This window comes from Atheta coriaria, unplaced genomic scaffold, assembly GCF_025399875.1.
Source record: "Atheta coriaria isolate IRGN ID8LTWV9N9 unplaced genomic scaffold, Caltech_Dcor_3.1 hic_scaffold_7_pilon, whole genome shotgun sequence".
In the NCBI taxonomy this organism is placed as follows: domain Eukaryota; kingdom Metazoa; phylum Arthropoda; class Insecta; order Coleoptera; family Staphylinidae; genus Dalotia; species Dalotia coriaria.
The window spans coordinates 1,886,181-1,913,932 of record NW_027045449.1 but is presented as its reverse complement, the minus strand read 5'-3'; the positions used below and the strand labels follow the sequence as shown (position 1 = coordinate 1,913,932).

At 36.8% G+C, this 27,752-nt stretch overlaps 3 protein-coding genes across 3 annotated transcripts in view; 1 reads left to right on the top strand and 2 right to left on the bottom strand.

Annotated features, from left to right (window-relative positions):
- Positions 1–633: 633 nt before the first annotated feature.
- On the top strand, positions 634–6,686 carry zyd (sodium/potassium/calcium exchanger zydeco). The gene is made up of 8 exons (XM_065308115.1): positions 634–756; positions 4,209–4,382; positions 4,444–4,631; positions 4,690–4,888; positions 4,963–5,019; positions 5,093–5,397; positions 5,471–5,735; positions 6,007–6,686. Exons 1-8 carry the CDS (start codon positions 732–734, stop codon positions 6,339–6,341), a joined length of 1,548 nt encoding a protein of 515 aa, XP_065164187.1. The 5' UTR covers positions 634–731; the 3' UTR covers positions 6,342–6,686.
- A 5,079-nt stretch (positions 6,687–11,765) lies between these two features.
- Positions 11,766–14,274, bottom strand: LOC135796089 (transcription initiation factor TFIID subunit 6-like). The gene is given in 7 exon segments (XM_065307985.1): positions 11,766–11,937; positions 12,274–12,467; positions 12,554–12,759; positions 12,762–12,869; positions 12,937–12,972; positions 12,975–13,854; positions 13,913–14,274. Coding segments are annotated over 7 exon segments (1,707 nt in total). The 5' UTR covers positions 14,159–14,274; the 3' UTR covers positions 11,766–11,900.
- A 184-nt stretch (positions 14,275–14,458) lies between these two features.
- wb (wing blister) overlaps positions 14,459–27,752 on the bottom strand; it is a 43,200-nt gene continuing 29,906 nt past the window's right edge. Inside the window, 9 exon segments of the mRNA XM_065307080.1 lie at positions 14,459–14,898; positions 14,959–15,466; positions 15,525–15,791; positions 15,848–17,162; positions 17,229–17,673; positions 17,846–19,664; positions 19,667–21,183; positions 21,252–21,429; positions 21,494–21,600. Coding sequence (XP_065163152.1) covers positions 14,753–14,898; positions 14,959–15,466; positions 15,525–15,791; positions 15,848–17,162; positions 17,229–17,673; positions 17,846–19,664; positions 19,667–21,183; positions 21,252–21,429; positions 21,494–21,600 — 6,302 coding nt within the window. The 3' untranslated portion in view covers positions 14,459–14,752.

Here is a 27,752-nt window from a genome sequence, read left to right as displayed (position 1 = left end):
TAAGTGGACAGCTTGTGACCGGATCATACTGAAAATTTCTCGATTCGCAAGAGATTCCCGTCGGAAATACAAAATAAAAATAAACGATGTAAATATAAACAGTTTAATCACATCGGCGCGCAATTAACAGCGATAATTTCGTATTTATATACATATTCTATGTTGTGATGACGCAGTGTCAATCGTACTTAAGTCTAATATTTCATCAGTGCCTTAATTTCAAGGACATGTTATTAAAATAATAATAAAACTAAAAAATGCGTCATTTTTGTTTTTACACAAATTTTACTACAAAATTTTATTAAAATTTATTTATATTTTTGGTTTATTAGCCTTTACGTGATCCGTAACATAATCCCAAAAATACCCGCCTGATTTTAATCTATTTTAAGTCCGATATAAACAATTTTCGACTATTAACACTAAGCAAGGTCAGTCACAGATAGTAAACACTTAATTTCAAAACGGTAACCAGCGCCACCTATCAACTAGCACATAATTTATCCAAAGTTACAAAGGAGAAGCCTGTAGCAGTGAATTCAAATCGCTTGACCGTTTGATGGTCGTTGGGAAGGGCCGGCGTTAGGTTTTCGGGGCCGGGACACACACAATAATAATTCAGCAATTCGACAATCGTCCGAGCTGACCGTCCGGCGTGTGGAGTGGGAGTGGGAGGCAGCGGCCCGCCGCGTCCCGGAAACCAGTGAGTGACCTGTTGCTGGCACATCAACATGGACTTCGAGACATTGGCAGGAGGTAAAACACAATTCAAACATCAACCCATTCTAGACACCTTAAAAATCCTCGCATTTCGCTTTCAATACACACAATTAATTATCCTACGGTTACGTCGTGATTTAAAATACAAGTGCAACGTATTATGATAATAATATTAATAATAATTAAGAGTAAGAGTTGAGTAAAAGTGCGGAAGTTAATGGCGCGCTCTGATGGATTTGAACGGGGTTGGTTTCGGAGTTTCGGGGAAAGTGGTGGGTGCTGGGTTACGAAGTTACAACGCAAAACGACCGAAAAAGAGGCGAGCGCGCTACCGACCGACCGAGAGACGCATACGTCGCATACGTCGCGGCGTGTTGTAACTAATAAATTGTTATTTTAATATTAACTCAAGTGAATGATTGATAGTGGTGTTGGCTTCTCGCGAGCAGCGCGCGAGACGCGAGACGCTGTGACGAGACTTCCTATCGAAAGGAGAGACCTAGCTGGTCCTTCAAAGTCCTTCAAAATTGTGCGTTTTTAGAAATTATAAATAAAAACCGGTATTTTACACCAAAACACATAATATAACAAATTTCACATAATTTAATCACATTTTATCACATATCTAATTAATTTTTAATCAATTTTATTCAAAAAAGCAAAAAATTTAATTTTTTGGTAAAATTTTGTAAATATTTATATATTAATTCATAAATGCTTTTTTAGTTTAATACTTTTATTTATTTATTAATTTATCTTGTTTGTTGTTTAATTGTTATCGGTTATCGCATTCAGACAACCGAATTGTTTATTTATGCATAGGCCGCGTGTCATATTGTATGTGAACATCAACAACAATTTATTTCGTGTGAAATTTGAGACCAATTAGATTAACATTCCTGGTTTATAGCTGGGTCGTGTTCCTGCAACATGAGCGAGGAATTTTTATAACCTAACTTCGTCGCGTGCACGAGATTAATTTAGTTAACGAAAGTAATTTGGAGATTAAATATAATTGGCTGGAAAATTAAGCGCGTGTCAAAGATCGGTGGGATTTTGATTGAAAACAGCACGAAAGTGTCTTTAATCATAAAATAAGATCTCTTTAAGATAATAATTTAAAAGATGAAAACCGTTTTGTTGTATTTTTTCAGTTTTTTATTGATAAAACGCCAACACAATAAATTTCGTGCATTATTTTTGGTAAATTTAGTTTAATTTAGTTTTTGTGGTGTCAAAATGATTTTATAAAATGATTTTTATAAAAATACGAAGAATGTGAGCAAAATTTGGAAAAATTTCTGTTTTTTCGTTTTTTACGATTAAAATTTATTTTTTTCATTTTATTTTTAATATAATTTTATAAAACTTATACAAAACATGATTCTCATAGACTTTTTGCATAATTAACATTGAAAAAGTCTCTACACCGATTTTTTGCGTCTCAAATCCGTATTTTACTACTTTTAATATAAAATCCGCTTAAAATGCAACTTGTGGACTTAAACCTCACTTAGGAGATTTAAAACTGATCGATTTCGAGTGTGTGGCATATCGTAGGTTGTACTTATTGATATTTCTTCGCGATTCGGCGGGTTCCGTGCATGAGTCGGCTGGAATCCGCTTTGGAAGTTGTTGAAAATGCCTCACGTCGGCGTCGGGCCACACCATTGTTAGGCAATTACGCTCGGCTTTTTGTCCGCCGGCGTTCGTGTGCGACTCCGCGAGCACTTAGCGACAACGACTTGACAAAGGTGCAACTTATTGCTTTCTTCCTCTCGGCGCCGCATCACGAAAATCTTTTTGGAAACGCGAGAAATCGGCGGTGAACAACTGCGAAGCTTAAATATCTTTTACATCTATTTTTTAATAACAGAAAATTACATGTTTTTAGCGGATTTAAGAAGTAATTCAATGAATAACTGTCAATTTATTATTGTTTGTGTTGTTTACACGTAAAATTAAACTCAAAAATTACTATTTATAGGTTTTATTACGCGAATTAAACCGGATGTTCACTTTTATTTGTGTTTGCGAATTGATTGTGATTTTTGTATTGTGAATTAATTGTGAATCCGTCTAACGATCAATCGCCACTCCTTGCTCTGTAAAAAGGTGATTTTCCACGCTAATTTGCATTCGCCACACAACAATGACACAGCAATAAACAAGACAAACGTGAACAAAAGAAAAACGCTGAAATCGTTAAAAAAACGATTCCACAAAGAATTTCATTCCTTTTTTCAGCGCGGCTCAGTTTATAAATATGATTTCGCGTTCGCCGACGAAAACAGCGTAAAAAGTGCGCCGAAAAAATAATGAATAAATGGAGTAAAATGTGGGCGTTATCAAGGATAAGCATTAAATGTAAAAATACAACAACAGTTCATCATATTTGTTTATTTTTACATTTTTTCCACAAAAAAATATTTAAAATTTTAATTAGAATTCTAATGAAAGGAAAGTAGTACAAAGTAGTAACGTAGAATATTTGTCATTTTGTGAAGCGTGGGACATTTCTAACATTTATTAAATTTACGCTGCGACATCTTGAAAGATATTCATATTCGTCATAGCGCTGTGCAAAACTCTAGAATAAAAGCCAGCGACGTCTGAATCTAAATGAAATGTTACAGTTACAAAATTGAAAATGTCGCATAAGTCCAGGAATCCACGAATTCCTTCAGCAAAAAAATAAAAAAAACTCAGAGAATAAAAAATAGGATACATTAGTCTCTTTGTGAAACCAAAAAAACATTTGTGATGCATATACTCATAAATATTTATCGAAATTCAAAAAAATCGCTGTAAAAATTTTCCTGTAAAACATTTCAGTTTGTTTTTATGCACGGTGCACTCCATATCCAACCGGGATCGACCTCTGAACCTGTATTAAGCACACACACGTTTAATTGAGGCCCAGGCGTGCAGCAATCCAACATAATTGCTGAGTTATGAGGTCTTGAACAAGCGCGCAATGTCATCGCCCCATGGCATTCTTTTCTCCTCCATTCACGTACCAATTGATGCAATCATTTCTTCGCTACCACAAATTAATTTCTAGCGGGTGTTGCCATCCATTCTGCGCTTGTCAATAAAAAAAAGAAAGCAATGCCAACACTGTGTATATTAGTAATTATATATTTGTTTAATGTCTGGAAGTGTATTTGCTTTCACCGCTGTGCTGATTTGCCAATCATCGTCTACCACCTGCGATAAGCACACGCGGATTATCGCTGGAGTTATATAACCTGATCTTTCAATCAAGTTAATTAATTGTACAATAATTCTAATAGCAACAGCCGATGATGATCCTTGACTTTGAAACATTTCTAAATCATGACCTAAGGTACGCGTTTCGGGATTTCACTTTAGATAACTTTGCGACGCGTCAAAGTTAATCCGATAAATAAAAATTTAGTAAAAAATTGCGTAAACATTTTTATTTTTAATTTTTTTGTAAAAAAGTTTTGTTTGTGTTATCGTAGGTCTAAACTGCACTCCTCCTGCGATCGACGACTTCCCCCGGGACCTATTCACCGAGCGGGAGCGGCAGGATGGCGCCGTCGTTGTGCACATTTTCGTCTCGCTCTACCTCTTCGTGGCGCTCGCCGTCGTCTGCGATAAATTCTTTGTCCCAGCCGTCGAAAAGATATGCCACGGTAAATATCTCCTCTCAAAACAACTTAAAACATAAACTACGTCAGCCATTTTGTTTTGCAGCGTTAAATATGTCCAGTGATGTCGCTGGCGCGACATTCATGGCGGCGGCGACGTCTGCCCCTGAATTATTCGTCAATGTTATCGGTACTTTCATCACTGAGGGTGATATTGGTGTAGGTACTATTGTCGGATCAGCGGTTTTTAATATTTTGGCGGTGGCGGCATGTTGTGGGATAGGTGCCGGCATGGTAAAACAACATAACCTAGTTTTTGACTAGTTTGTATATAATTTTCGTGTTGTTTTAGTGTGGTGTGAATGTAGTGCCTTTGGATTGGTGGCCGTTGACGCGTGATTGTCTCGCGTACGGTATTACCGTCTCGATTCTGATTTGCATCATCCATGACGAGCGCGTTGAGTGGTACGAGGCGCTCGTCCTTGTGCTGCTGTACACCGTCTATATTTTGATCATGTACTTTGACAAAACGATACAAAAGTACGCGCGTGGTACGTAGCATGCATTTGCATTCACTTCCGCTTTGTGTAACGCCCCGCCATCTTGTTTGTGTTTTGTTTCGTAGGGAGTGTGGAGCAGGCGCGTCGCTTCTCGAAGAAACTCGAGGATAAGCCGGCAGTAGGTGAGGAAGTGTAAACACGCTGTAATGGTGGAGGCGGTGACGGTATGTAAATTAATGTGTAATTTCTTCCCAGAGGCGTCAGAACTTCAGGCGGACGGCGGCGGCAAGCTGAACGACTGCGTCATCGATGATTCCACGCTGGAGTATATTGATAGTGAGAAATCTCTGCCGCTGGGCAACTGTCGGAGTGATCCGCATGAACCGGAATTGATTATTTCACCTGCGCCGCATTTGAATGGATCTGTTAAACTTCCGGATGTTACTGTTGATGATACAGCGGCAACACAACAGAATAATACGTTAAAGGAAAGTAATAAAGAAGTTGAAGAGGAGATTAGTTTGTGGAAATGGCCGTCGGGACGTAGTACATTTACACAGGTAGCCATTTTGTTTTATTTTTTATTTTTAATAGAAAATGTTTTTTATTGTTTTTTTTTGATTATAATTTAAGGTAACATGGATACTAACCTGGCCAATACATTTGGTCTTCCTCTTTACAATTCCGGATTGTGAACGTCCCCGGTTTAAAAAATGGTTCCCGTTGACCTTCACAATGTGCATTGTTTGGATCGGGTCTTTGAGTTATGTTGTTGCATGGATGATAACAATCATTGGTGATACTTTGAAGATTCCGGATTCTGTGATGGGGATCACTTTCCTTGCGGCTGGTACCAGTGTACCGGAAGCTGTCTCCAGTGTAATTGTATCCAAACAAGGTAATTAATATAAATAATAAGTTAATTTTTTTCTACTTCCACTCTTAAAATGCCACTTTTCCACGGTTTTGAGAGCCAAAGCCGTGATTAAAGTACTTTAGTCACGGGTTTTAGTCACTGGCTTGAGTTTTAAAATAAAAAGTTGAAATACAAAAACTAAACTTGAAAATAAAGTGGAAGTTGAAAAAAGGCGTTAACATCACATTGTTAAACGTGGTTAAAGTAATACTTAGCGCACTTGACACTTAATGTTCTATTATTAACTTATTAGGACATGGTTCAATGGGTATTAGCAACTCAATTGGCTCCAACACCTTCGATATCCTGTTATGTCTTGGATTACCCTGGTTCATAAAAGCGACTTTCATGCCGACGATACCAGGCAAACGTTGGGTTGGAATCAATTCGGCTGGCATTGAATACAGCGCCATCTCGCTGCTGTCCTCGCTGGCGATGCTGTACGTCGTCTTCTGGTTGAACAAGTTCCAGCTGGATAAGAAAGTGGGCCGCATCTGCCTGTTGATGTACGGGGTGTTCCTCGTGCTGGCGTCGCTGATCGAGATGAACGCCTTCTTCCGCGTCAACCTGCCGACGTGCGGCCGATGAATACAGTCACCCATCACCTCGCTATCCCAGAGAAGCGCGACACCGAATCGTCCACACGAACACAGATAAAATGAATTCAATACCTGCTATCATTCCAATCATTCTCATCCACGAGCAGAAACACGTTTAGCGGCCGCCGCCGCCGCGATCCTTGTACATAGTAGATCTATGCATATTATAATGTATTTAATTCTCAAGCAAGTGTGGTATGAGTCCTAATTATTAACCGATTTTAAGTAATTATCTACGCTATGTTATATTTTTATGTTTTAAATTTATGATGAAAATTTTATGTGACGCGATGCGATTGAAGGATATAGTAATAAATTGTATGATTTTAAGAAACAGAGGGTTTTCTGTAGCATACAGAAAAAGGACTAAGGAAATGATGAAACTTTTAATATTTTAAAAGTAATAGAATTAGACATTGTTTATATTTTATTCACACATTTTGTAGTTGTGAGATTTACACGCTTTGTTGTCTATGTATTAGTATTAGTTTTCAAATGTTGTCAATACTCTGCGTTTACCTGCGTTTGTTTGGGCAGGACCAGTTTTCTTATCGCATTCAACGTTGCCTGTCCTCGAACAGAACATGTTGCTGCGTGCACGATGCAGTCAGTGTCTCTCACAGGTTAATTCGCGCGTGTTCTTCCGGCGTGATTCCACGTTTCGTAAGATTTTAATTCGGTAAATCGCGTTATCATTAATTAACAGGCAATGGCGCCTAGTATGTAGGAACTGTTGTGCGTAGTACTGTGTGTAGTACTTTGATATTAATTAGATCGCGCGTGGAATGTGCCTAAATGCCGAGTGCTGATTCGGTTCACCTGTGTGTGAGTGTGTGCCGTTTCTATTTGGGCTCATGTCGATGTTGCATTATCACTTACGTTCTACATATATCGGATTCCGGTGGTAAGTAAGTAAATTTATTGTAGAAATCCGGTCATATCTATGGAACCGTTCAGAATCTTCTGTTACGGTTATCTCCTAAACTAAAAGCGATAGAAAAAACGAATTGAAAATTTGGAATCTTCGGGAAATTGTCTATAAGATAAAGCGATAATATGATCGGGCGTGAACAAAATTTTAATCGTGTGTAACGTTTATTCATGGTGGAGTAGTTGTGAGTTGACTTACTTCGGCCGGCGGTGTTCCGTCGCTAGTTGAATTCTACTGAAGTCAAATTTGAAGCCAAATTTTGCCCATTATCTCTCTGTATCAAAATGTAATGCAAGAAAATTCCGTACCGCGAGTTATATTGAAAGTTGTGGGTATACGCACTAGTACTCGTTGCGCTTGGAATTGTAGTTTACCGCTACCCTGGTACGGTGCCCTGAACACGAGTCACTTCTACCGCTACCTTCGTAGGGTGCCCTGAACACGAGTCATTTATACCGCTACCGTCGTGCGCTAAGAATTGTAGTTTTTTTGATATAACACGCGAACGCGGTGTCACAATAAGTTCGGCATCATTTTCCTAGATGCAGAATTTAATTGTTTATTTTCCTGTATTGAAATTTATTGCAAGAAAATTCCGTAACGCGAGTTATATTGAAAGTTGTGTGTATACGCACTAGTACTCGTTGCGCTAGGAAGTTTTTTGATATAACACGCGAACGCGGTGTCAAAATAAATTCGGCATCATTTTCCTGATGCAGAATTTAATTGTTTATTTCCCAGTATTAAAATTTATTGCAAGAAAATTCCGTAACGCGAGTTATATTGAAAGTTGTGTGTATACGCACTAGTACTCGTTGCGCTTGAATTGTAGTTTTTGATATAACACGCGAACGCGGTACACAATGCTCTTCGGCATCATTTTCCTATATGCAGAATTTAATTGTTTATTTCCTTCTATTGAAATTTATTGCAAGAAAATTCCGTAACGCGAGTTATATTGAAAGTTGTGTGTATACGCACTAGTACTCGTTGCGCTAGGAATTGTAGTTTTTTTGATATAACACGCGAACGCGGTGTCACAATAAGTTCGGCATAATTTTCCTAGATGCAGAATTTAATTATTTATTTTCCTGTATCGAAATTTATTGCAAGAAAATTCCGTAACGCGAGTTATATTGAAAGTTGTGTGTATACGCACTAGTACTCGTTGCGCTTGGAATTGCCGTTTACCGCTACCCTGGTACGGTGCCCTGAACACGAGTCATTTATACCGCTACCTTCGTGCGCTAAGAATTGTAGTTTTTTTTATATAACACGTGAACGCGGTGTCACAATAAGTTCGGCATAATTTTCCTAGATGCAGAATTCAATTCTTTATTTCCCTGTATCGCAATTTATTGCGAAAAAAATCCGTAACGCGAGTTATAATAATAGTTGTATGTATACGCACTTGTACTCGTGTATGTCGGTTATTTCAACATTGTGAAATTTTAGTTTGGTCTTCTAACTACGGGTTTACCACTACGTTTATTATAAACAACTTTTTTGTTCGACTGACGTGTATTATCGCGACGTACCTGCCTTGTACCTGGCAACGCGCAGCGCACACGGCAGTCGTTACACCGCGTGGTCCGCAGTCGTGTCCCTCTAATCGCCACGCGTTTTAGGATTTTAATTGGATTAATCGTTGTTTATTCTTTCGGCCATCATCAAAATATTCTGGACGGTCATGTGCGGCTGTTTTGTTTTTGTTATCCCTACGCGAGTTTTAGTTGGTAGAATATATTACAGGATATAGAATTTCCTCATCAATGCAAAGGTACGTGTGTAATAATTTTTTCACGGAAACTTAAGGCGGTGTAACTAAAATTGATTATTCCATTTGAGGGATATTAATTTTGCTTGTATTATCTTGAAAATTACAAATACGTGGTTCCATTCCTATCAGAATTATTAGTCCTGTTTCCGAAAATAACATGCATGATTTAATTATTGCAAAGACGGTTTTAAAAATTATCTGTGGATTATTAAAATGACAATATTCATGTTGTTTGCATCATTAAATTAAGAAGTCTCGTTGTTGACGTAATAAAATCTTGTACGGTGAATAGTTCTTCGTTTTTCGTAGTCTCCGTATATCTTAATATATACAAAGAATTACCTAGTTATTTTTATCTTATTTAAAGACAGTAATGCCATGCGCCGTCGCTTGCCGTCTGTTGATTTAGATGTTTTCCACCGGATATTCTATCATATTCTATTAAAATAAGGTTGTTTCCATATAAATTTCCCGTGTCATGATGTGAATATTGATTATCTTTGTAGTTTCGAATTTTTTCTTTTTGTTACACCCTGTATCTTAGTTTTCTTAACCGCACGTAAAAGATTGTCTTTATTTGTGAGTTTTGAATGTTCATTGTTTTGAACTTGGGATTTTCTTTCTGGTACACCCCGTATATTAGTTTTCTTTTGTGTTCGTGAAAATTTTGCGTCAACTATTGTTTTTAGGATTTTCTTTTTTGCACTTTGAATTTTCTTTCTGAAACACCCTGTATATTAGTTTCCCTGATCGTCTAGAGAAAAGGAGCGACGTTTGAAGTGATAGTGATAGTTTCTTGTTTGCGTTGTAAATTTTCTTTTTGTAACACCCTGTATATTTGTTTTCATTTTCAATCACATAGAAAATAGGCTATTTGTTAATTTCATTATCCAGGTAGAACTTTACAAAGTAGTATTTGTTTGCATGTGCGCGACTATGCAGGTCGTAAGTCCTGCTTCAATATGGCGGCACGTATTCTGTTGACTTGTAAAATATAAACTTGTATTCTATTGTTAATAAATAAATAGTAAGATATATTTACTTCTTTGATTTGTGCGTTCCCCTTCTATAGCAACAGGCACAGGTCTCTAAGATAGTTCCCTCTCATCCTCTGAGAGTCAGTTAAGGTACTAAACTTGTATTATATTACATTGTGTTTATTAATAAAGAAATGTTAAGAAATGGTATGTCTTATGCTTTGAATGTACCCCTTCTATCATTTCAGGTACAGGTCTCTAAGAGAGTTCCCTCTCTCAGGGGATGATCCCCTCTATAAAAATTGTTGAGGTATCCTGTGTGATTTGTGTGCTCCTTCTTTCATTTCAGCTACAGGTCAGAACTTGTAAGAATATTTTTAAGTGTCCCCTCTCTTGAGGCGACTTAAAACTTAGAAATATTTTTACAAGACCTTATAAGGATTGTCCTTATAAGGAGTTCCCCCTCTCTGGGGGTGATCCCCCACCATAAAAATTGTTGATATGCCTGATAATTCCGGGGATGAAGCGCAGAGACATCGTAGCTGTAGGATGGGCCGGGAGCAATGGACACATCGAAATAGTAGACTGTCTAACGACACGGGCCAAAAAATTTAAAAATCTGATCCTCTCCCCTGTTCTCTTCTATCTTCTATTTCCTCCTCTTCTCTCTACTCTACTCTCTTCCTTCTATATTCTCCTCTTCTCTGCTCTACTCCTCTACTCTCTGTTCTCTTCCTTCTATCTTCTATTTCTCTGTTCTCTCCTCCTCCTGTTCACTTTTTACTTTCTTACTTCTCTTATTGCCTTCACTTGTATTTCAATTTCTCTTATATTTCGTTGCAATTCATATATGCAACCCAAATTGCACCTGATATTTTTATATTTGAGAAAAATGCCTTCTATACCTGAGATTCGATCCGTGTCTGCTAGCATGCCAGCAGGTGCACGTCTCCACTCGACCACCGAGTGTTTTTGTTATTAATATTTGATTCTTCTATTTATGTTTTTACTTTATTCAACTTTTTAAAAACAACAACACAAGCTGCAGCTATGTTTCACTCGCTCCACGCACGTAAGATTTATATGCAATATGACTTAAGACGTCAATCCTGAAAACGACAAAGAGGATACCAAAGAGAAATATAAATTTAATTATAATATTACAATGTGTTTTATTGCCATCATTCACAATTACATACATTTTTACAATTGAAAAACATAGACGACTACTAAATCTCGTAGCAGTAAAGGGACGCTGCAGACTCCTCGGCACTCGTACTTGCAAATTTCTTCAGCGGGCACCATCATGTATGTGGACACTCTACACGAGTGCAATGTTCTTAAATTCACCACGCGAAAATGTATCACCGTCGGCCGACGGAACCTCACTAGCGCATAGCATCTGGCAAAACGCGTTTCACGCCCGATTCCAATAAATGTCGTTGATATAAATCGATTTGCCTAATTGTGATATACAGAAAGAACTATGTATTAGAAATGAACACGCGCGAATCACTCCGTAGTTGGAATGAAACTGCATGTAAACAGAACAGGCAACTGCACGCGGTGACTATCTCTACGTTCGCTAAACGCGACCAAAAAACTTGTTTACAACATTGAAAACATTGATATGCGCGCAATGTAACTCTCTTCTTCAAATACATAAGATCAACTCATCTAAAAATTACAAAATTTCCTATTCAATTTAAACTTACGACGCAATAATTATATTAATCACCATCGTACTTTATTTGTATTTTTAAAAAACTTAAAAATAAATATATCAGCTCAATCATTTGCTCTTCCACAACATAGAATATTTGTATTAACAGTAAAACCTCCAGCCGACGACGACGTTGTCTATTCAAATTCCTCTTCCAGTTCCACCCAATCCAACCTGCCAAAACAATTAAAAACAAGTTGTCCATTGTATTAATAAATCCATAACCGCATAAAGAAAAACACAACACACAACATTAAAAATGCGCTAGCAAATTATTTTAAATCGTATAGTAAATTAAAGAAAGAAAACATAAATAAACGTCATTAAATGTCAACGAAAACTACACAGACCACAAGTTAAAATCTATACTGATTATCTAGAGTGTTACGTTGCCTCTGCACATGCATTTGTTGAACATGCTGCACATTCAGGTTAGCCTCACCACCTCCAATTACGTGCTTGCCGTTTAAACTACCACCATGCCCCGACATGCCACTGACCATTACTAACTTTTGTTGTGTGATGATTTTTTGTTGTTGCATATGCATCTGCTGCTGATTGGTGTTGGTGACGTACTTCACGACTGTGCTCTGCTGCTGTTGCACGACTTGCTGCACTTGCTGTACCTGTTGTCCGGATTGACTGCGCTGGGTGACAAATATTACCTTTTGACTTGGACCTGCGGATTGGACTCGTGTCGCCTGCTAATTTAAGAAACAAATATTTCAAAATATAATTCAACTAAATAAGATAATAATGCATCAAAAACACATTAGGATATTTTACTTACTTGTTGAACAATAGAATTCGAAGATGTAATTGTTCTTGTCACAGATTGTCCTACATTAGTCTGCATTGGAATCGCATTTCCAGTAATTGGCGGCGCAATACTCAGAGGCTGTTGCCTCACCTTTAAAACAGCACTCTGCAAAGCTGGACCTAAATATCCATAATCATTTTTATATTCTTCCAAATAATCCGGTGGATTTTTAAGAGTTTTATTATAGGAGTGAGATTTTTCACCAAAAGATTTTTTATATGCCCTGATGCAATCTTGTCAACTGTAGAAACAGAAACACCTTCCAAATGTTGTTCAATTCTTGCACCTAAAAAAATATTTTTGGGAATAATTACAAATTTTTAACAAAATTTATAAAAAAAAATTTATACTACCCAAAGCTTTTAATCTTGGAACAATGAAAGTTTTATAACTTCTGTTCCAAGTTCAGAAAGACCTTCCAAAGCACCATACAACGAACTCAGCGCAAGTTTATCCCCTTGTTGCAACGCATTGCAAAACATTCGAGTAATGCGCGTCTGAATATTATTCGTCGATGTATTGAAATTTTTACAAATTTGTGACATCAATCTCGATGCAAAATCACGCAACGCCCAATGATTATCCAATTCTGGTCGCATGCAAAGTTGTTTTGAAACAATACAAGTCGTCACAGACGGTATTAACTCATGCAGATATTTTTCTAAATATAATGAAGCATTATCCAGCAAAGCTTTCACCATTCTCATAAGATAAATCAGCAGTGCTAAATTATTTTGCACAACATTTACTCTTACACCTTCAATAATAAATGTGCACATCCTTGGCAACATTTCATGCAAGCCTGGATCTGATGCCAAACTCTGCAGGGCTTCAGTTCTTCTATTTTCATCAGATCCAACACAAGCCTCTGTTATTTCTTTGTAGTATAATTGCTGTTCTACAGACAATTCATGTGTGGCTAATTGTTTAATTTGTACTGTTTCCACATTCTTTAATTTTTGTTTGCTTAGACTAGGTTTGCCAGCATTCTCCTTTGATTTGGGTTTGGTGATTTTGTTCACAGGGTCAACTGATTCAGTTTTCTGTACTTCTTTGGCAACTGGAGGAGGATTTTCAGGAATTGCTGGTTGGACTCCATCAATTGCCAGCCAATGTGTCCTCAGTGTGACTTCAAGAGGTGCTTTGTTGTTTACATTTTGGATTATTTCATTGAGATCAACTTCTTTTTCTTCTATAAAATGTAATTCACGACCACCGCCAGACGCAAATCGAAATGGAAGAGATTCCAAGGAATGAAAACCATATTGTGGCTAAATTTAAACAAAAATTATAAAACTGTATTGATACTAGAATAAAATTGTTCTTTACCTCAAGATTTTTCACTTTTAAAGCACTATCAACATCGGAATGCAATAACTTGGTGCGTTTCGCATGATTCATAAACTTTGCAGAGTCTTGAATGATGTGTTTGAGTCGAAAAGAAATATCGTCGGCTAATTCTTTCGCAGCTTCATCTGGGAGACCTGGTATTCCAATGCTTTCAGCTATTACTTTCATGGATTCTATTGAAAACGTTGTTCCATATAGATCAGTCTCTGCTTGTTTATTTGTCATCTTTTTTGATTAAAATTCACAACAGTAGAAGCGTTTAAACAACAGGAAAATGAAAACAGGCACCACCAAAACAACAGCCGAGACGCTACTGTTATTTTTAGGTTATGCTTGACACAGTTGTAACTAATCTAGGGGAATTTGGTTCCCGCACGCTTGATGGTGCAAACTTGTTTACGTTTCAAGGCCAACTAAAGCATCATCGATATTAAATACACAGTGGACAAGTCTTGTTTTGGTAATAATTTGAAACATTTCTCAGCTGTACGCGTGTTTCGTGGTAAAATTTACCATACTCTATGCTTTACAATTAATTTGAATTTTATTTACAAAATAATTTTAAAATATTTTAGGTAATATATTATATGACACACTGACTCGTAATACTCGATACAATATTTACATGTAAACATAATTAAATAATACTTGTTTGGACTTGTTTAACATTCGTTTTCTAAATGCATTGTAATGCCTTCTTCTTACTATGAATTTTTAAGTAAACTGGCTCTTCACACTCAGTGAAGTAAATGATGGCACAATAAGTTTAAAAACGTCTTTGTAATAAATAACTTATAAATGTTTGAACACAATTACGCTCTACGCCGTCACCGGACAAGAATTCAAAGAGACGTGCTTCAATTCATGCATATTGACCCAATCGACATGTTTATTATCGATGGACAAGTTGCGTATGCACCCTTTGAGATTCTCGCGGATCTTCAACGTACCTCCAGGCGCAGAATCTACAAAAAAATAACAAAATTAATAAATAAAATTGTTTGATAATCATTTTATGATGTTACCTGGCAGTCCGCCAATGTACAGCGGCGCTTCAATCGATCGCATCTCTTCCAGCCCATTCAAAACCCACGTTTGCGCCACACCATCCACATTAATCGACAATTCCGTCGTGAACGAAGCAATCACCTTGTGCCACTTGTTGTTACATGACACCAGGCTGTTGGTGACATTTGTTACCTCGCCGTTACCCATATCCACCGACATCACCACAGCGCCATTTTGTAACTCGATCGAGAGCGCCGGTCGATTGGTTTGATCCGCAACACTGAGCAGTATTCCATTCTGCTGATCAGTGCGGAACTCAAACGCAATATCCAGATAATTATTCAATCGGAATTGGCGATCGTAAGTGGCATAGGAATCACCGCGGAAATAACTACCGCGTTCTATGTTCGAAAAACATTGACCAATTTCATTACGACGAGTTTTCTTTCGGTCAAAGAAGTTGGGGGACATGTGGTTAATCTTTAATGAGCGGAGACAACCACGGAATTGTTGCACAAGGAAATTCTACAATAAAAATAACAAATTAACATTTAAATTGTTCCAAAAATTGCAAAAAACTTACACTTGAATATTCTCTGGGTATGTTTCCGAAGAACAACTTATTAGCAACTCTATTCTGTGGCATTTTACGTTCCAATCGTACTCCATCAATTGTCAGCGACAACCGTCGTTTCTTTTTCTGTATTGAATGATGATTTTCCACAACAATGCGATGCCATTTTCCGTCGTCAACACGAACGCTCGTCTCGATCTTCTTCAATTTCTTACCCTTCATTTGCAGTTCAGGCAGACCTTCTCGTATAACAAACATGTTGTAATGATCGTTGCCCTAAACATTCAAATCAATAATTTACCATTTTTTACTATTATTTATTTTTAACTTACATGAGCTAAATATAGCAATCCATCAGCGTAGAATGTCCGCAACTCAAATTCAATCGTATAATTGCCTTTCCAAAACCCGTTCTTTACATCATGTCCGATGAAACTGTTCTGTGAGTCGCCGAATTTGTAAGCACTAGGTTCAAAATCATACTGCACACGTTCGCACATCGCTGGCGGTGATATATCTTTCATCGAAATGTCAATAATCTTGTCTTCGACCCTCGGTGATCTTTCTAATTGCCTCTCTGGCAAACTCAATGTCCTTCCAATCATGGCACCTTGATGATCCTTATATGTATCGGGGGTGATAAACATCCGTTCAAAATTGACGTGTACCTCTTTAACCACTCCTCGAATACTGTCTTTACCACCAATTTCAACTTTTATATGATAAAGGGTAAAATGCATTAATGGGCATTTCTTTTCATTCTGTAGTTTGTTGTCAATATATAAACATCCTTCGTTGTCTGCACGTACTAAATGATAATTATCATCAGTAATTGTGTTTGTTGAATTAATTTCTTCTTTTCCAATCATAAGCAGTTGCAATATTCCGTTGTTTAGTTTAAAATTAATGTTCTCGTTAATTTGTAAAATGTTACCGTTTAAAACATCTTTCTGAATGCGCACCACAAACGCAATATTACGGTCGATGCCATCTTGTACTTTGAGTACTTTCTGAAATCTTACAAAAGCATCAGTTGAATTCAATAAAACTCTGTCAAATTCAAATCGTGAAAGTGGATCAACCGGAGCCACACCGTAATGTGCATTTCTTTCAAGAGACAAATGTGTTTTAACAAGCGTAGCGCTCAACAGGCCCAAAAATGACGTTCGCTCAAAATCATCTGGTAAACCAACGCCGTAGAAGTTCGGCGGTAAACCACCGATGGTAAAATTACCCTCTAGGATACGTATTAAACCCTTAGGAATCACATGAATGTCTCTTTCATATTTTTCTTCATTGACTTTAAATAGAATGGCATCCACTCTTTTATTATAGACTTTAGCGAACGTAAAAGTAACGTCTTTTCCATTGTTGTACTTTTTCTTCGATATAAAATCCACGGGATTATCAACTGTATCTTCAACTTCCGGTTTGTATTGCATTCGGAAGCGAACGTGGCCATTTTGTAATGTTATCGCAACGTAAGCACCCTGCGATAACACCAGGAATATCATAGCGTTTTCATCGAAAGTATTCATTGTAAAATACATATCAATTTTACTTCTGTCTGATGATTCCAATTTCTGGAAGTGGATGTAACCATCTCCGTTGAAACGGTATGTTTGCTTGGTCAATGTTTTCGTAAAACTATAAAAAATCAAAGAAATAGGTTAACATTTGTTTATATTTATAAACTGATTAAATATAACTTACACTTTGCAACTAGTGCAAGTACCATGACTTTCCGCAAAGTCCCAGAGACCAATTTGTTTCTGATTGATGGTCAACTCCTTGATACACCCAGGAAGACCATAGTCCGTTCGTCCACCACCCCAACCTAATTCCAACCAATCTTGACTACTGATTCCATAGAGTTTAATCTTCTTAGAAGTATTAGGTTTATGTTTTAAAAGTGTGGTACCACGTGTGACTGTCGCCCCTGTTTCATTCAGTACCAGTTTGATAAAGTTCTCATTGTCAATCTCCAATGGTATTTTGAAATCAAGTTCATCGAAGACAATATGTAGACTGGAATCTGTTGTTGCAACTTTTACAAAATCTTCTCCATCATTCCCAGAAAACAATCTTAGAATATTTTTGGGTGTTTCAAGAGTAACTACTTTGAATTCCATTGATAGAGAGAATTTGTTGATGGTTCAAGGCTTTTGACTTTGAAACGACGTCCACAATCACCTCCATTTAAAGGAATTGGTATCTAAAGAAACATATTAGTGCTATTTATATAAAAATCCTAAAATAAAGAAAAAAAACTTACCATAGAAGCAATTTGTTTGGCTTTCTCAATATTATTCCTCAACTGTTCTAGTTTTTATTAATCCCTGCACGTTTATCATTAAACTGGTCCAGGATATTCTTGTGTTTATTCAGAACATCCACATGAGTAGCACTTTTACCATAATTAGACACATTATGCAATAAATCCTTAGTGAACAGTATATTATCCTTGAATTTGTTGATATTCTCCACTGACGTAAGCTCCAAAAACTTCTCCCAGCTCTTATCCAAGTTATACTTCTTTGTAATATTTAAATCCGTGGCAACTTTATGAATCTGTCGTGATTCTTCCAAACTACCAACTGCCCGATGGATAACATCTTCAATACCTTGCATTTGTTTCAATTTTTCAGCCTTGTTAAAAGTCATCTGATGAATTTGTTCCGATGCGTTGTTATTCGCCAAACCATTATCCCAATTAGATTGTTTTAGGTCGTTAATGTTGTTTTCTAAACGTTTATGTGGTTGAGTAATATTACTGTCAAACCAATTAGTAATTGCATTGATTCGCTTCTGGAGTCTTTCTGAAGCTGCCTGGCTTATTGCACTTTTATCAAACAATGTGTCATTATCAAGTGGATCCAGATACTTTGCTTGCAATTCCGAAAAGTCTTTCTGTGCACCCTCATATGTCTCACGAGCGTATTTAATCATATCCAGATTGCTTTCTTTGAACTTTCCACTGGAGTTTAAAGACTTTAGTTGATCATCATATTTATTAAATTGGTGTTGGTAATCTTCAGCGGTTTTCTCTAAATGTTTGACATGTTTTTCTAACTGGAGACGTTTTTCTGGAAGTGTATTAACAAAGTCATCGGAAATACGATCATCAAGTTGGTCTAATAATTCATTTATTTCATTATAATCAGTGATTAAGGAGCTGTTAAGTTGATTTTTGGCTTTGTTTACTTGATTAACTTGGAACTCGATTTGTTTCTTTTGTTGTTCCACTTTATCATGAATACTAACATAGAGATCTTTCAATGTTTGCAAGTGTTGTTTGTTTTCATTATTTCTAAGTCTCCCAACCTCGTTTGTTCGGTGTAAATCATCAAGAAACTTCGAACAGTTCTTCGCGCAGTTGTTCAACCGTTCAACTTGTTCTTTTAAATCTTTAAAATCAGTTATCTGAGTTGAATTTACTAATTCGTTCACACGTCGCATAACATTCTGACATTGTTCTCGGACTTTATCTGTTTCAACTCTGGTTTTGTTAAGACTTGTGCGTTTTTTCTTGATATCAGAATATAACTTCTGACCTTCTTTGAGGGCTTTCTTAGTAGAGACTTGTCCAGTTGCAAATGCGGATAATGTATCTCTGATATCATGAAGTTTTTCTTTAGTGTCACTTATATTAGCAAGCAAAACATCGCTTCGTTTTTTGTTCTTCCGAGTTGCATTCTGTACAGTTTTAGAATAATCCCGAACCTTTGAAAACTCTTCAGTCAAAGCAGCAATTTTACTCTCCAAAACTTCAGTGTCTTTGTTGTCAATAATATCCACAAGAGTTTCCTTTCCACTCAGGTATGTATCCACCTTTTCAGAGAGATTAAGATACCTTGATTCTATCTTCTCCAACATACCCCATGGAGGTTGCAAAGTTCCATTATTCAAATGACCTGTATTCTGAGCTAAAGAATACCTCAAACCATCAACTCTATCCAGCAGAATCTGAACACAATCGTCACATAACACGCAAACCTTATTCTCGAGAATGTGTCTTGCTTCCATGCATTCAGAGCATTTCTGTCCAACCATAGATGGTTTACAAACACAGTCACCTGTGATCTTATCGCATTCAGTACTTTTACTACCATGAACATTGCAATTACATGGTTTACAACTCCCCCTGGTAGATGTGGTTGTCCATAATATCCAGGACCACATCTATCACAAGTAGGACCATAATATCCAGGTTTACACTTGCAGATCACATGATTAGCCCGGGGATTAGGTACACAGGAGATAGCAAAGTTTTGGGTTACACTTGGACAAGCACATGCTTGACAGCTGGTAGAAGGATCACCATAATGACCTTCAGCACATTTTTCACATGATGGTCCCGAGGTGTTTTCGGAGCAATTGTAACAATGCCCAGTTTCAATATCGCACACCTTAGACCTACCCTGACAGGAACAAGTCTGTGATTTACCAATAACATTATCAATATCTTCAGGGCCATGGTAAATATACCCCGTAGGTTGGGCAGGTGCACGATGATTACCCAAACTAGGGTTCTGACATGATGTTCCATTATATTCAAGTGGGCACGTGCATTTTTCAACACCCATTGCTAAAGGTGGTGGGCTACCTAATAAATGTACACCAGAATCCAAAGCGACATCCATTATAGCAACACTTTCAAAATTTCTATAATCTGAAGCCTTTATGAAGATACCAGTGACTCTTTGAAGGACCACCATTAAGACATCTCTAGTAATCGGTAACATTTGCTCCTTCTGTCCGTGAACCTCTTCTAATCTCCAATTACTTTCATGCAGGCGTATTTCATATCGATCTCCAATGACCATGTTACTATAATGGATCAACTTGATACCATTACCTTCAATCCTAGCAATAGGATACTGTGTGAAATCCCCATGATAAGCTGATGTAGATAAGGTAATTGTAAAAAACCTCAAATATCCCCCATAGGACAAAATCCTATCACCGGTAAACTGCTCGGGAAGACGCCAGTACAACGGGATATCAAAATGACCATGCGGGGAAGTAACATTACCAGTAGTACCTTCAATCTCTTGGAAATTATTAGTATCCAGGAACAAAGGAGATCGTAACTGGATTGCACGATGATCAATGAAATCCACACTGAACATTCTCGTCTTCATCCGGATCTTACTCCAGGTGTATCCTGCCTCTGTGCAGGTCTTAGACCTCCCGAAACAGAAACATTCCGTACAACCCTCTTGGTTTTCCAGGTGTAACCCAAAAGTACCTTCAAGACATTGATTACACCTACGTCCCACGACGTTACTCTTACAGGGACAATACCCATTTGGGTCACATTGACACACCCCAACTGCATCACACTTCCCACCTAGGATATCCGTCCCTGGATAGTGACAACTACACCTTCTACATTTCGGATAACCATAGTATCCATGCGCGCATTTGTCACACTTATCACCTGTGTAACCCTGTTGGCAGATGCATGAACCAGTGTGGAGATCACACTGAGCACGGATAGCGCCTGTATCGGAACAATTACAAGCCTTACAACCCACGTTGGGTTCATAACCCCAATGATTGGGTTTACAATGGTCGCAGAATTCTCCGTGGCTGTGTGGGGGACAGGAACAACGACCTGTTTCCTGGTCACAGATATGACCACGTTTCGTGCATGGTTCACATTCTATTTATATCAAAATTGAAAGAAAATTGAATATAAACATTAAAAAACCCAAGAAAATCATTACTAACCTTTGCATCCATCTTTGGAAAACCCATAGAACCCACTCTTGCACTGTTTACAAAGTGGTCCTTCAACACCCGCCTTACAACTGCATTCACCACTCTGTAAATTGCAATTCTGAGATGTTGAACCATCAGGATCACATTCACATTGTCTACAACCAACGGAATCTTCATAATATCCTTCCTAAATTACCATAAAACATAAAATATGAATCTAGGTTAGAATACTATACATTATCCACACTTACACGACACCTATCGCAGGTTAAACCCATATAATTCGCTTTGCAGCGACATTGTCCAGATACAATATTACAAGTCTTCAGCTCGGATCCTTTGAGCGAACAATTGCAACCTGCATTTCAATAAAATTACAGCAATAAATAATTTAATCTCATTATACGCATGCGTGTGTAATCTATAACGTAATTCGATCCGTGTTGTCGGGTGTGAAAATTTAGGTCATCGACGAATGTCGCCGTGCGATTGCGGCGCGTTTTAAAGTGTATTTTCATATTTCCCAATATCCATCAACTGATAACATTACACGAGTCACACGGCCAGGTAACTGAATATGTTTTGCTATCGATGGCGATTGTTAAAAGGATTTAAGATTAAAACATACGCATTATACGATTATATACATATTGTACCTCAAAGAATGTAAAATATTTTACAGGAAATTTCGAAAATAACTGTAATAATAAAGGCTGAAAGCTTCAAAAAGTCGAAATAAAAGGGCGCCGCATGTTTCGGACTGTATTTAACCGACGCGCACACTCCCGGCAACCAACCATTCATTAAATCACCGCAACCAACACAGCATATCAATTTCGCTAATCGCCGTGTATGTAATAATACACACCGGACTGGAAATTTTTCAAATCACTTCATTAAAGTACTACGCGTATCGCATTACTTAAATCACATTAAGCGCATGTCATTTACTTTTATCAACTAATACCATAATTTGACTAAGCTTAGATTAATCCAACTCAAAATAAGTTATTTTATTTTTTATCTGTTTTTATGGCTTAATATAAAAATATGCGGTTTAAAATTCTAGTGGAGTATTAGTGCGCATGCGCAATATAATTAAGTTATTCTGTTTGGAATGCCAATGTCAATGAATGAATTAGCGTGCGTTTTGAATGCGCCGCCGCCAGAATAAAGCCGTAAACATAAACACAAACAGAAACATCAAGTTTTCAGTTCACTTCGAAGTTAAAACACGTTAAAACGCGCGCTGCGACGAGCAGAGACGAAGTTTAAGCTGACTTAAGAGTTACGACTTAGGTTTGTGTGTTGAATTAACTTTAACAAGTTTGATTCGAATCGCGACTTTGCCGACTGCAAGATTACACTGATACTAATTCAGTGGTATACAGAGTGTTGCGTAAAATTTTGTTTTTATAAAAAAAAACTTTTATTAACTGCATGATAATTATTGTAATTTGTAAGTGGAATTAATTTTTTATACGCTCGAAGAAAATTTCCGAATGAAGCTCTTTCTTTCCGCCGAGATTGAGTTAATAAGCGGCTCGTTACGAGGCGAATTAAGGCGCCGATGAAAGCCTCACCGCGCCGGGCATCGAGCCGAAAATTGAATCAATTAAAAACTCAACCTTACATCATTCATAATTAATAATCATCAAAACGTATCTTTACGTCCTCGATTCAAAATTAACCGCGTATGGCTATAATTTTATATATGCGCGGCTAGTAAATAATAATTTATTAAGTTTTTTAACAAAAAAAAAATTTGTATTTTTGAAAGTTTTTGGTAATAAAACAAATATTATTGTAATTCTTTGAATTTTTTCCTTTACGACCGATTTGATTTCGAAATAATTGCCGAAAAAGCTTTTAGTTCGAAGAATGAAGGAGTAAAGCGTTTCGGTTTGTGCTAAAATGTAAAGCTAAGACATTTGTATTTATACCCAGGCGGAAATCTCGCCGCAGAGTGAAAGAGGTTGTTAAGTCGTAAAGATATTAAATCTTGTTCGACTACTACTACACCTTGTCCGCTTGTTGAGCGCGATCGCGCGTGGGCCACGCCAATGACGGATGATTAAGTGCACCTAATGACGAATGACATCCCAGACACACACTATCAACATATTCAGACGCAGCAATCCGGTGTTTTTGCTTGGCAAGCATTTAAATTGCATTTACATATCTTTTATAATTTTGTTTCATTCATATGCACGTGCAAAAAGAAAAAAAAATTAAATTTTGCTCTGTAACTTTTGACAAAATACAAAAAATTAAATTTTTTTAATGAATTTTTATAAATAAATAAATAATTAATTAGTTTTTAACCTTTAAAACTTTTTAAAGTAATGAAAAGTGTAATAATATGGCTGTTTAAGAGTGAAAACGTTTAAAATAAATGTAAAATTTAAAATTAAATCCCGGAAGTCTATAAATGCATGAAAAAACAACTTTTTTGTTTTATTTATAAATGTGTCTGGGGCGTAGGCCTGCCTCAACCACACCAATTCCAAGTTTAACAGCCCATGAGCCAAAACTATTAATATTAATGCGGAGCGCAGACGAAATGAATCAAACTGAAAATTTACCTAAATAAAATCAAAAATAAAACTTTCCTGCCGTTGGATGTTAAATGACAAGTTAGCTATGCAACCAAATATACAAATTACACTCGCAAATCCACAACATATTCAAAATTAAAGCGTAATCAATACGCTGCGATAGCATTTAACGTGAATAACAATAAAAGTGTTTTATTCCGCGTGTGTTCATACGTTTGGTGTGTGTTTTTGATGGGGGATGTTCGTTGTTGTTGTTGTTGTTGCTGTTACGGCCGCGCGGGGTTATAGAGTATAGAATTTAACGCGTTGTTGGTTCGGCTTTTAACTAATTGCGAGCGAGCGCGCGGGAAAGCCGTGGGAATACCAACAAAGGCGGATAAACTTTTAATTAATCGAATTTCCATTTTCGCTCTCGTCGCGGGCGCTCATTATTCCCAATTGAAAATCGAGCCGCAAAAAAACAACACAATTTAACCTAGGCAACCCTAATTACACTGCGCGCACAATACATAAAAGTAACTAAAGTTAAGTTGGTAATATAAGATTGTCAGAGTTCTAAAAATAGGCAACCAGATATACATAAAAACAAGAAATAAAAATGTATAGCATGTGGAGTTGATCGTTTTGAACGTTTGAAATTGTGCGAATTCTCAGCGCGCAAATAACCTTTAAATCGAATTGTTTCTTCACGCGAAGAATGTTCCAGCAGCGGCAAGAAGCGCATTTTTGCATTTCCGAACGATGCAAACAATTTCAACGCGTCGCCGCGCTACCAAAACAAGAAATGCACAATGCAATTGTCCCGACTACTGCAATCCGCTTTGATTCTACAACTTTTATACAAAACTTTAAAAAATCCAGTTTAAAAAGTTTAAATATAGGAAGTGTGAGGCGAATAAATAAGATACAGCGAGATGAGGACGATTTATGACCTTCGTGTCATCACCTGGTATACTTTGAGTCCTCCACAAACACAACCCAACATTAAACTCCTTTTAAAGCATAAAATTTAAAGTTTTATGATTAGGACACTCTGTATATGGTCTAAAATATGAATCGACGGCGCGCGCGCCAGGCGATAAACCAGCCGTTAATAACACGATTGCGTGCACATAATTCGCGAGTAATCTTTCGACACCTTTGTTTCGTGTTAGAGTTTTCCGCGCCGTTTTTCACTCATTTCCTAGTTTGCAGCGACAAAAACGTTTTCGACAATCGCAAGCGCGTTCAACAGTTAATTTCATTTCGCAATATTTATTACCAACAAACGCCTTATACCGAGTGTACATAAAAAAATCTAAATCTAAATATTTTCACAAAAATATATAAACTTCCGCTAAAATATAAATTTAGTCGTAATTTAAGCGTCGTTTGTTTATTTTTCTTCTAATGAATGTTTTGTTTGAATTTAATTTAAGTCACGCGCGCATACAGTACTTAGAGATAACCTAGTTTAACTTAGCTTAAAATGTGCGCTGTGTGCATGTAGAATACTATACTTTATGCACGGCATAAATGTGCAATTAAGAATGCGATTAATCAACGTTGACAAACTATTTAGTTGCGTAATCCGGCGATAATCGACTCGTGAATGGCTGCGGTGATAAATCATCGATTTCCAAAGCGGCTAAAACTACATACTTAATAATCAGGCAATTTATTATACACCGGAGTGTGTGTGTATGCGTTGGGTTATTAAAAGTTTGCGGCAGCGTCGCTTCGATTATTCGTTCCGACTGCCAACTTCTTCGATCTACATAATGTCGCCGAGATGCACCACAGCGCGCTGCAGAAGCTCGTAATCTAAGCTCGCACGAAATATTTATTTATTTATTCAAATGCGATGCAAATGCCGCCGCGCGCACGTCAACTACTGTTTTGTTTCGCGGCGCTGCGCCGCTCCCCGCCGGCCCACACTCGCGCGGATGTGTATCTCGTGTGGTTGTGTTTACGCAGAAGCTCAAGATGGAGAAAAGCTCTGTTTTATATTGTTGCTTGTTTTTCTTGCTTTCATTGTGCATTCAGATGTATATTATGGGAGATTTACAAGTACTTACAATTATTATCTGTAGCGGATTGACGAGTGAAGAATTTGTTTAAATATTTTTGTAAATAATAGAAGTAGAGAGATATTTTGGTGGTAATTGGTAGATTATGAAAAGGAGTATAAGATAAACTATTTATAAACTTTAAAAATGTTAAGAATTAGTCGTAAATCGAAGAAAAACATAAAAATAGTTAAAATTTTGTGCAAAAGTTTTCGAAAAAAGGCTATAATTCCGAAACTAACCGTGATAAAATAACAAATTATACTTTAATTTATAGCTAACCACAAATACTAGAACATTTACCAAAGAAAAATTCATAAATTATTATCATTTATCTAAAAAATAAAGAAAACTATAAAAAAAACGAAAAAGTATCCTGAAATTTTTCTTTAAAAACGCGATAACTCCAAAACTATCAGTGATAAAAACACAAATTTCACTTTGTTTCATAGCCAAGAACTAAGTCTACAACATTTTCGAGAAAAAAGTTGTCGAAATATAACCGTTTATCCAAAATTTAAAGAAAACGAAAGAAAAAACGAAAAATTTTCCTAATTTTTTTTTCCTTAAAAACGCGATAACTTCAAAACTAACCATGATAAAACAACAAATTTGGCTTTAATTAATAGGTATTAGCAAATACTATAACATTTACCACCCAGAACTCCATAAAATATTACCGTATACCCAAAATTTAAAGAAAACTACAAAAAACCTTCATAATAATAACTTTAAGTTACTCATTAAGAAAGTGGCGCATGCCTATTACTTATGTATGTATGTAAATGTAAATGTAAATAAACATAATTCTAGCTTCTCCGCTTCTCTTTTTGTCCGTCCACTACGAGAATAAATAATGGCACGTAGGGGACAATTTGCCAAATGGCTTTCTTCATCTCCACCAGCAAGTAACTCGTCGCCGGCGCGCTGTTTTGTACGTTTTCTCGACTTAGCTTAAAGCTCAAGTCATATGCAATTAGTGTACACTGCGCGTTCTCAAATTGACTCACACATGTCGGCGTCTGTCGGCGAATGTCACACGAATTACACGCGCAATCGAAACACAATTATTGATAAATAATCATTCCAACAACATTTTCATCAAAAGTGCGTAATATTATTACCCATCATTTACTTACGCACCTCAATTTATTATTTATCTTATAAAATCAATATTTATTTATTGATTATTAGTGTAATATTCTATAAAAGTTGATTATTTATTTAGTAATGTAATAAACGCCGAAAACTATTATGTGTAATTATATATCGAGCGCATGATAAATATAGTGATTAATTATTTATTCATAAAGTAATCAACTTATTCTAATATCCGCTGAAAATTACTTCCTGTCTGTGTGTGTGTGTGTGTTGTTAATTTTCATGAATTATAAATGAAACATAATTGAGATGGAAATAGTTTTCTGTAATTAATTATTAAGCAATCATTGCGAATTACGTGTAATCTGTTGTTTGGATTAGCGTAAAAATGGATGATTGACAATATGAGTGGATTTGCTTGTCACATGCTGGGAACGCAATAGTAAATCACGATTCGGTGAAATCGTGAGCTCATTTCAAAGCTTCCAAGTTATAGATACATTTGCAAGAATAACAACTTCAAATGTTTTCAAATGTAAAATGAAAACAAACACAATTTTAGTTTTTTCTTTTAACTTCCGGTCATTTTTTTCATCAATGTGTGATTTATAAAAAAATTTGATGAAAAACTGAAAAATTTAATTTTTTGTTATTATTACCTCTTCGTGGCCCTCTCCAATCCCTCCCTGACCCTTGATAGATCGACGTCCGTGCGGGTGTAACCGGAGGCGGTTGCTGCACCGCCGTATTAATATTATTACGACATAACTGCCCGCAACCCCCGCAAGTATAAAAGTAACAAG